The 10,732-nt window shown below is 32.0% G+C and overlaps 2 protein-coding genes and 1 non-coding gene across 3 annotated transcripts; 1 reads left to right on the top strand and 2 right to left on the bottom strand.

Moving 5' to 3' along the window:
- Positions 1-3,314: 3,314 nt before the first annotated feature.
- LOC133698495 (photosystem I subunit O-like) lies at positions 3,315-4,883 on the bottom strand. Its single transcript, XM_062121440.1, has 4 exons — positions 4,689-4,883; positions 4,511-4,583; positions 4,230-4,409; positions 3,315-3,519 (listed from the first exon to the last, which is right to left on the bottom strand). The coding sequence occupies exons 1-4, from the start codon at positions 4,792-4,794 to the stop codon at positions 3,423-3,425; spliced, it is 456 nt and encodes a 151-aa protein (XP_061977424.1). The 5' UTR covers positions 4,795-4,883; the 3' UTR covers positions 3,315-3,422.
- TRNAQ-CUG (transfer RNA glutamine (anticodon CUG)) lies at positions 3,817-3,888 on the top strand. Its single transcript has one exon. It is a non-coding gene; the product is annotated as a tRNA-Gln (tRNA).
- Positions 4,884-6,585: 1,702 nt separating the features above from the next.
- On the bottom strand, positions 6,586-7,894 carry LOC133699139 (F-box protein At2g27310-like). The gene has a single exon (XM_062122287.1). The coding sequence runs from the start codon at positions 7,835-7,837 to the stop codon at positions 6,809-6,811; it is 1,029 nt and encodes a 342-aa protein (XP_061978271.1). The 5' UTR covers positions 7,838-7,894; the 3' UTR covers positions 6,586-6,808.
- Positions 7,895-10,732: the final 2,838 nt, after the last annotated feature.

Below are 10,732 nucleotides of genomic sequence, written 5' to 3' on the forward strand. Positions count from 1 at the left end.
TTGTGGATTAGTGTCATAAGTTAGATGTGTTAATTCGTGTTACCTTGTTAATCTAAAACGATATTATTTTAAGATTTTTTAAAAAATTAAAATGATATCGTTTTAAAAAATTATATCGAGTTTTGATTGGATCAATCAGATCAATTCTCGATCTAATTGGATATAATACATAATATAAATCAGGTTATTAATTGGCAAATCATTGGACTAACCTACCTATAAGATGAGGGGGATGTATTCTATAGCAATGCTTTTGGGTTTGGATTTGGGAAATAGTAGTATTAGAGATTTTTAAAATCATCCCCTTATAGCAAAGAGGAAATAGGAAATTTAAAATATCAAGCACAATCTCGCTACACAAGGGGCCTTCTTCAACATCTCTAAACTTTTAGATGGTTATTGTTATTTCATGATATTTGAAGGAGTTAATTGTAATATATGCAAAATCCACTTGTCATTGAGGGAATCATCATGGTTTTATTAACGTAATGATTGCTGCATCATTAAGGACTTGAAAGAAAAAAAAAAAGAATAAGAGAGAGCCTTTTCTTAGTCAAAAGAAGGAGGAGAGAATGTTCTCAGGGTCAGCAATTGATCATCTACACATTTATTATTTATTATTATTATTAGCATCTACAGATTTATTATTATTATTATTATTATTATTATCTACACATTTATTATTATTATTATTATTACATCTACAGATTTATTATGTGGGTGAGAAAATTCTCCAACTAAATCATTCTGGAAGGAAGCAGATGATCAATGTACCTGCTAAGACAGTAACACCATTTTAATAATAATAATAATAAATAAATAAATAACTACCGGCCAAAGCATGCTAATTATATTTTTTTTATATTAGCCAGTCGTGTTTCTGACAGCGTTATTAAATCCAGTGCTGCAGTGGATTAATTTGATGACATGTGAATATAACTTTAAAGTCAAATAAAATTGAATGTATTACAAGTATAAAGTCATGGACCGATTTAATTATTGAAATATTAAAGCATAATAATAATAATATATCCTTTCAAAGCAACCACTCTCTTTCAAACCATCAGGAAAAAATATAAATAACGGTCCATCTTCCTAACTGAACCAAGCATGCCAGAACTTACTAATATATATACCTTACAATTAATTTATTTATTATACTTTTTTGTCCATCTCCTATTATTTTTTGTGGGAGATCATGATCCTTTTGTCTTCTTCATTTAAGTAATCTATTTTTGTACATATTTAGCTATTATGAAGAGTATCATCGCATGTGATCATGGTATGAATCCACACGCCAGCACATGCCACATTATTGTTGAAATTAATTAAATAAAATGAATGTGATCTATTCTTATTTTAAATAACTTCGATATGGCCAATTATATTCTTATTTTTTATCATAAGGTATCCAAATCTTCACGTAGGATCCTTGCCTCAAATATTGGAGTATTTCAATTCTTCCCCATGTAAACAAATAAGGAGCAAACCTCAAAAAAAAAAAAAAAATCCCCTTCTCGACCAACGGATTTACGATGTTTCGTTAGTTTTAATTTTCCATCAAATAATCTTTCATATCAATTTCATCTTATAAACTTAAAAAACTCTCAATTAATTAAGTCTTTTCATTCATATTTGATCATGGATTTAATAAAAATTATATATTATTTTTTTGATAAATGACATGGTCATGCAGGGAATTGTATCATAAGCACCTAATTGAGGAACAATTGGGGAGAGAATCAGTAAAAAAACTGTTTGAGAGTTGACACTTTCATTTCGGCCATGTTTGTTTTTTGGAATTCATTTTTCGGGAAACCACTTTCCAAACTTTCCTGTGTTTATTTGCCATTAGGAAAGTTGGTCAACGGAAAACACTTTCCGGTCAACGGAAAACACTTTCTGGTCAACGGAAGCACTTTTCGGTCAACGGAAAACACTTTCCAGTCAAAGAAAAATTTGGTTTGGTTTATAGGAAAGTGTTTTTCCTTTTGGCTGTGTTTGTTTTCCGGAAAGTGGTTTCCGGGAAACCACTTTCCAAACTTTCATGTGTTTGTTTGCCATTGGAAAAGTTGGTCAACGGAAAACACTTTCCAGTCAAAGGAAAATTTGGTTTGGTTTTCAGGAAAGTGTTTTCCTGAAAAATTTGGGCGGAAAACACTTTCCGGAAGTTGTGAAAAATTTAGAAATGTCATTATTTGCTGATTTTATCAAATTTGATCCTCAAACTTTTGATTGCTATATATAATTTGTTTTGAATATTTATTTTTCAATTTCATCTCTTAAAATTTAATTTTTATATTAATTTTGGTCCTTATTTTTATAATTGCTATTTGCTTTTTCCTTATCATTTTTTTATTGAAAATTTTTATCTATCACATTTGGTCCTCATTCTTTTGATTTTTACTTATTTTATTTGAAATAATTTATGAAATGTTAATTATTATTATTTTAATTTCTTCACCTTTCATTTTTTTTAATTTTTTAGATTTAATCTCTATTATTTTGATTATTATTTATTTTATTTGAGATAATTTATGAAATTATATATTTTTTTCAATTTCATTCTCATTCAACTTTTTAATTTGTAAGATCTGTTCCTCATTATTTTAATAAACTTGAAAAAGTAAAACATTAATAAGTTATTTTCCAGCTTATTTTCCATAACATAACCAAACACTGGAAAGTGTTTTCCAACTTATTTTCCATTACACTACCAAACATCGGAAAATACTTTCCCGGAATTCACTTTCCCGGAATTCACTTTCCAAAAGGAAACTACTTTCCTGCAAACAAACGGGGCCTTCAACCTAGCTATGATTATTTTTTCACCATTTTTTTTACATTTCCCCCCGTTTAATGTGTAAATTAGACATTTGTTTTTACAAAATTACTTGTTCAAGGCACGTCAAGATTGGCTTTTTTTTTTAATCTATATATATAAGGTGTAGCAAGATTACTGGCATGTTCTCAAAGAAAAAGAGCAATATATCATTGTTAATTAGTCCGTTTCCATGCACGTTATAATTGGGCAAGAACAATACCACTTGTATATATAGTTAATTATTTTATTTAATTAAGCAGTTTCAAGACTCGAGGAACTTGGAAGAGCATCGTTTAATTTTCCAGTGGAGGTATTTTCCTTGGCTTGATGCATTTTTACATCATAGCATTTTACCCCAACGGTGCAAGCAACAAAAACGGGAATCACCCCCCAAACCCACCTTTTAAACCTTTAATTCAAAGTTATAAAACACAATCTAGATGTTGATAGCGAGTTAACTCGGATATGATCGGGTTATGGATCAGGAGGATGGATCAAAAATAAAAACATATTTTAAATAAATAGATCCAAATGATAAAAAGAAGGTGAGGTGAAGATAAATATCATACATGGATTACAAATAAAAGCAGGCAGATTGTTACTTTTGGAAGTAGTCCTCAGTCCTCCCCTTGAAGCCAATTTGCCCAAATGTAAGGCAAATGAATAGCCCTAGGTGCCAGGTCACCAACCATAACCTGCTCAATTAGAGTTCAAATTAACCCATTGCATCACAATTTTAGAACTCTTTATGGGACAAAATTGATGAGTTAATTCTTTTTAAATATATCTTTAAGCAAGCTTTCTTGCATCAAAACTAGTATTCACTAACCATATTTTAAGTAGAATGTATTCACACACACAAAAAAAAAAATATCTCCTCGCAATCGTTTTATAATTCAAACCCTGAATGATTATATGAAAAGCTATCTAGAATGATTAAAACAGTGTGTAAGATTGTATAAAAATATTTTTTCGATGACCTTGTCAACAACGGTCCCATGGTCTAGTGGTCAGGACATTGGACTCTGAATCCAGTAACCCGAGTTCAAATCTCGGTGGGACCTTTTTGTCAATTTTTTTATTATTTTAGAACATCCTTATATCCAATTTTTAATTTATTACTCCTAATCATAGATGTAAGAACAAATCAGAGATCCATCTGGTCTAAGGTCCAAGTTGAAGAGTTCAGTAAATATAAGCTTTGATTTTTTTTATATAAAAAGGTTTTTCCATTGATCTCGTCCAAGCCAGGTTTCGTTCCGAGGAGACAAATAACTGAGTTGACCGGACGAGATGCTCTTATAACTAGGCTCCTAACAAGCCCTCTGTAATAATTATAATCTATGCTTCTCAATTAATTAGAAAATATATCTTAATGAGGCAAGATGGATCATGGTGGACCTACCAAAACTGAGAAGTGAGCGGAGGAGGGGTGGGGAAGTGAGCAAGCTCAGTTCCGATGCTCTCGAAGAAGAGCCCAGTCAGGCTCTTGCCACCAATTGCCGGTATGCTTGATGGTGCTAGCCACCCTATCAATCCAAACCCTATCACGTTCAGGTCTTTGCGCAGCCAATCCGCCTGAAAGCTATCATGGAAGAAAAACAAATTAACCAACAATTAATCCATCATTACAAAGATAATTGCGTGATCATCTCCCAAATCAAATCAATTACTTTCTACACTTACCACATGAACTTTCCTCCACCAGTGCCTGCTAGCCCCAGAGGGTTTCTAGCTGTAACCGGAGATTTCACAAACCCTGAAATTCAACCATCATATAAGCTAAAATATAAGATTAAAAAATCCCATTTTCTTAGCTAGGAGGGATGAGAAGTAAATTACTCTACTTTCATTTAGCAAGCACCTGAGCTAAGGCAGATTTTCTTGGGTGAAGAAATGCGAGAAGGGGATGAAAGTGAGCCACTGCCTAACCCTACAACAGCTGATGGGCTAGCAAATGTTGCTGCCATATTTGCTTGGTAGTCAAGTTGCTATGGAAGGATTGACTGTACCAAAAATGAACAATGGTGGTGATGATGATCGATGGGATTAGAGGATTGTATTTTGTATGAGATGGAGATTTTTGTGGAAGAGAAAGATTGCATGGAAGTGCCTGGGATCAATGGGATTATGCCACGTAGGAGCTGCATGGATAGCGTGGGGTTAGATTTGGTTTGATTTGATAATGGACACTGAAGAAAATGCTATCCACAAGCTCTAAACTTGTCGAATGGTGAAGATGGGCTGCTCTTTCTGCTATGAATTTTGCCCAGATTGAGATTGGGCAAGAGACGAGTGCTATGTAGAATAAACGAGCTCCACCTAGACCCAGTTTTGAAAGGTTTCGGACAGAGTACTGGCCCAAATTTTAAATTTACGTTGGTCTGACCACCATTAATTATTGATTATAAGAATTGATTAGGCTTGGCGGGTTAATCTTGATGTGTTAACTTATAATCTAGCCGGATAATGATTAAAAAAAACTGATTTTTTTTAAAAAATGATGTTGTTTTGGGGTTTAAAAAGACTGAGGTTAACTAGAGTTAATTTACTTAATAAATAATCCAAAACTTAAACATTAACTTTCTTTATTAATCCATCAGGAGAAATTAAGAGTGAAATAAAAAATATGAAAGGAAATTTCTCATTTTTAGCTGGCAACCGAATCATTAAAAGGAAGGGGGGAAAGAAAATCACAGAGACTCCAAAAGAGCTGGCCAAGAAGGCATGAAAATTTTGGAGGAACAAATGCCGGCACAGCTACTCGAGATTCACAGGTGCTGTAATTTACTGGCCGGCTTCTTGCCGGTGTTCCTTTGTCCTTTCTTCTGCCATTTACTAGCTGTTTGTTCATATATATATTGACAGAAGATAACAGTAGAACTAGCAGCTAGTTGTGTTTTTATATATATATATATATATATATATTAACATATTTTGGGATTGCAATTTTGAAAAAAAAAAGATTTAAGAAAAAGCATTTTTGAATTAAAAAAATGATTAAAATATATATTTAATTAAAATTATGGTTGAAAAAACAGTGTTAAATAAAAAAAATATTTGATTTAAAATAACTAAAATGTCGGAGATTGCTGGAAGAAGATTATTGTTTTTGCTAAACTCAAGAAGGTTATTTCGGTAAAGCTAATAGTGGATTTACAACTGTAGTTTTCTCATCTCTTCAGACAACGTGTAAAGCAACAATTCATAGCTTTTTCTAGACCCAAGGTTCGGACCGTAGTTTGCTCTGAGATCCCATGCAAAATCACACATACTAGAGGTGTTTAAAAATACTAAAAAATTAATTAAATTGAGAAAATCAGAAAAAAATAATTAAAAAAACTGAATTGTGAAAAAAAATCGATTAAACTGATTAAAATTTTAAAAAAACCGATCTGTTCGGTTCGGTTTTGGACCCGAGCCAAACTGATCCAAACAGAAAAAACCGAGCCAAACCGGAAAAAACAAAAAAACCAAGCCAAACAGAAAAAAACCGAGCCAAACCGGTTTGAACAGGTTCAATTTCGGTTTTTTTAAAAAATTCAATTTGATTATTTTTTTTTATAAAAATCAAATCGAACCGAAAACGAACACCCCTACAACATATTGCAAGTAACCAAACGGGTATAAAATTGTGGTCAGGACTCAGGACAAAACGACGCAGTCCCAACCACAAAAATAAATGGGATATATATATCTTAATTTGTTATTGTTTCAACTTTGGCATGCTGCGTGAATTGGCCGTCACTGTAAGACAGATGAAATGGGAATTTACAAGCTATTATAAATGAAGATATACAACGTCAAAAACCAAACAATTACAACTCCATTGATTGATTTGAAGTGATTTTGAATCAATCCAATTGATAATTCAACAGATATGCCTTTAATGATCTTTCTTCCTCTATCTTTCCAATATAATTAATGAATGAATAAATTCTACTAAATAGTCAACACTCCCTGATTCCCTTCACCTCTTTCTTGTTACCTGAACAAAATGAAGGACCAAGAAGACACAAAAATGGTGATCCCAGTAACAATGCAAACCATGTCCAAAACCTTTTCCATCTTCTGCTTCCTTGCTTTCCTCTCCCTCTTCCTCTCTACAAATTCCTCATACCTTCCTTTCCCTTCCGTCCCACATTTCCCTTTCCTCCTCTCCCCTCTCTCCATTGCTTCTTGCAGAACTACCAAACTCTCCTTCCCGGTCAAGTTCCTCCCTTCCATGTCCTCCATTCCCATACTTATCTCTCTCACCTCCATCTCCCCTCCTTCCTTCTCCCCACAACAAACCATCACTCCACACTCCACAAACTCCTTCTCCCCTCCATCTCCGGCCATTATGGTGGCAAACTTCACCACCACTTCCCCAGTTAGCCAGTGCCTCTGCACTGACACTGGCCTCCCACTTGACAAATTCATAGCCCTTCTTCTTTTTGGATCAATCAAAATCCAACTTAACGTCATATTTTCTTCAAGTTGCTTCACAAACGAGTCTTTTTCACCTGTTTGATATTGTATCAATGTCTGCACAAACTCTTTGGGCTCGAGCAAGTCGACCCTGAAGGGAGAGCACTTGAACCAATCAGTCAAAGTCTCATTCTTTTCAACTTTTGAGAAAATAGCAACATCCTTGTAATAAATATCAACTGCTGAGACAAGATATTCAGTGCTTGTTGTCAGAAACGATGAACTGTGATGGTGGTGGTGGAGGAGAGGGTATGAGTCTGAGAAAAATGACCGGTGCCCGGAAGAGAACGTGGAGATGATGCTACTGACAGTTGGATCATTAATGGATGGCCAAGAGGAAGTGCAGATATTTCGCCAGAGTTTATCTTCTGTAGAGAGAGCATATAATTCTGATGATGCACAGGCTGTAGCAGCCAGGGTTGGGCCGTCTAGGAGGGTGAGAATATGAGTCTGGAGGATGTCAGGGTGGAGAGTAGAGATGGTTCCATCTTGTGTGGTAGTTGATGATGGTTGTTGCGGTGGTGGTGTGGAGAGAGCAACCATTGATGCTTACGATGACGTTTCCTTTGGTGATTTTCAAAAGCGGAGGTTTGAGACTTTGAGTAGGGACAAAGTGGGGGGAGGGGGCGGGGGGGTTTTATAGGGGATAGAGTAGTTGAAAAGTCAAAACTGGATTTTCTTATAATTTTTTATAGGAATGTTCTGCTAGACTTCATTCCTAGTTTAAATTTTTTAATGTAACGATTTTCTTATAATATATATTATAAGAACAAAAATTATTTGGCTAAGTTATGATAAAATTCATGTTTTACGGTATGTTGTAAGAAAAAAAATTATTTTAAAATACATTAGTTCCTAATATGGATGATTTATTGAAAATTCAATAGAAAACATTTAGATTTTATTTTAAAAAATTAATTATTTTAAAATACACTGGTTTCTAATATGGATGATTTATCGATGATTCAATCGAGAAATTAATCTTAGATTTTATCTTAAGAAATCAGTTTTAGAATATTGTTCAAAATATAAAAAAGAATAAACGAAAAATTATATAAAAAGGAATTTTTTTTATTTTTAAGAAAAAGACCAACAATTATTATTATTATTATTATTTTGCTTGGACAGGTAATTAGATGAGAAGGATATGATTCAAATCCAAGTTATATTCTTTGAAAAAGAAAAGGAAATTAATATAATCATGTTCCAATAATTTTAACCATTTTCTATTGTGCATCATTGCATGTGTTTTTCATTAATTTTATATAATCAAGTGTTTTAAAAAGCAGTCAAGAAACTACTCCCATATCACTTTTAAAAAGGAAAAGAGAAATCAAAACCTGACAATTAAATAAATTAAAACAAGGAATATCTTGCATTCCTCGCTGGACAAGGGGAGATCGAGGAAATAATGGAGGGTAGCCTACAAATCAGATTCCCATCTTTAAGCTAAAACTCAAATCAGTTCATAAGAATCTTAAAGCTTTACGATTTGATCCCCAAATCCGTGCTCAGCCTTAGATTTCTGTAGCTCTGTGAAGGCCAACATGAAATGTCAGTGAATTTTAGGGGACTAGACTGCAAGGTTTATTAGAATGGGCACTGATTTGATTGTTATAATAAATGGTGGATGCACTTGTGTTGCTTGGTGCTTAAAATGCTAGTGGTAAATTTTACTCCGCGTGAGCATGGGGAGAAAGGGATATCTCAAAACGTTTGATAATTCTCAATTTAATTAGTTTAAAATCAAGAGTTGCTTGGAGCTTGTCATGTTGACTCGATCTCCAGGGAAAGAGAGAGAGAGAGAGATTTTTGTTTCAAAAACAAAAATTAAGAAATTTGATTTTTTTTTCTTGGTAATTCTTGCAATATCTTACCCGATTTAATATGTCAACTTGATAAGTTGTTGATTTGAAACTTAATATAAATCAAGTTTCCAAGTTGAAGTTGAATCGAGATAAAAATTAATTAATCTGGTCAAATTTAGTTGAGCTTTCACTAATTAACCTGTAAATTAGTTAAAACTCCATTGATATTTAATTAATTTGACTTTTTAAAAAGATTAAAATGGTATTACTTATTGTTTTTTTAAAATAAAATATTTTTAAAATTAATATTATTTTGGACTGAACTGTTCAATTAATTCATGATCAAAAACTTGACCAACCGAATTTAATAAATATGCTACTAAAAATTGTATATTCCATTATCAATGCAATTGATATTACATCATGTACTGATCCTCAATAATCTATTGATAATAATAGATATTTTATTTTATTTGCAGTTGAATTGGTTACGTATAAAGAACATATTTTTTTCATTAACTATAAAAGAATTAAAATAAATAGTTTTTTATGTTTTTTTTCCTTGATCAGTAATTTGTGTTTTGCTATAGAAGAATTAATAGGATCGTGACTAAGCCTAACATGAATAGAGTGCCCATGAAAGTTTGAAAAAAAAAGAATTCTCAAAATAAAAGAAAATATTTATTGCAAGTTGGGCCCATTTCGGCCTAACTTAGGCTAGACTTCACATCACTTTTAATTTCTTGGTCCTTCTCCAATATATATATATATATAATTAAAAAAGAGAGATTATTAATAACAATAAAGTCTAATATAAGTAGAAGTGATGAATGCAGGAAATTAGCAGCTTATTCCTTCTGGAAGGCATGGTGCTAGATAGAATTAAAATAAAACTGGGTTAATTTTTAAAAAAATGTGGGCCCATTCTTTCATTTATTTGGATATGGTATAATATTTTGTTTTCAAACATGGTATGTAATAATAACTTTAGAGTATAAATTTTAATCCATATCCAAATATTATATATGATATATGTGCGAGAGATAGGGATTGTTTGTAGAACCCCGGGATAATAGATGGAAAAATAAATTTTAAATTGAATATTTTTTTAAAAAAATATTTTTATGTGGATAGATTTTGTGAAATACACACATGCCAGTCTGTGTGTATATATATATATTAACTCGGATTAGATAATAGTGGTTTTCAATTCTAGAGGTTAAACTAAGTCATGTACCAAACTTAAACCCAATATTTTTTAAAATTTAAAAAATAAGATAACTAGCCGTGTATATCGATATATCATATATCTAAAAATTAATAACAAAATTCGAATGTAAAAGCATTTTAGATTGAAAATTAAGTAATATAGATTTTACTAAGACGTTAACTTAAAGTTTTTTAGTGTATTTTTAATATCTTGAAGTAAATTATTTTTTGTTTAAAATTATTTTTTTTAATTTTCATTTTAAAATTATAAAAAATACTAAAAGAATATTAATTTAATAATTTATTTTTTAGGGGTTGTAAGCATGAAGCAAGTGGGATATATTGACTATGCACAATATAGCTGCAAGTTGAGCACTGGACTATAGCATTAATTAGCATGAAGGCCAATTCCACAGCTTGA

Source organism: Populus nigra, chromosome 7 (assembly GCF_951802175.1).
Source record: "Populus nigra chromosome 7, ddPopNigr1.1, whole genome shotgun sequence".
Taxonomy (NCBI): domain Eukaryota; kingdom Viridiplantae; phylum Streptophyta; class Magnoliopsida; order Malpighiales; family Salicaceae; genus Populus; species Populus nigra.

Excerpts from the sequence above, each read along its gene's own strand:
- LOC133698495 (XM_062121440.1), bottom strand. The coding sequence starts at position 4,794 with ATGGCAGCAACATTTGCTAGCCCATCAGCTGTTGTAGGGTTAGGCAGT. Across the intron at positions 4,410-4,510 it reads GGTGGAGGAAAGTTCATGTG|CTTTCAGGCGGATTGGCTGC; the intron begins GTAAGTGTAGAA and ends CTTCCATGATAG. Across the intron at positions 3,520-4,229 it reads CCGCTCACTTCTCAGTTTTG|GTTATGGTTGGTGACCTGGC; the intron begins GTAGGTCCACCA and ends CTAATTGAGCAG.
- LOC133699139 (XM_062122287.1), bottom strand. The coding sequence starts at position 7,837 with ATGGTTGCTCTCTCCACACCACCACCGCAACAACCATCATCAACTACC.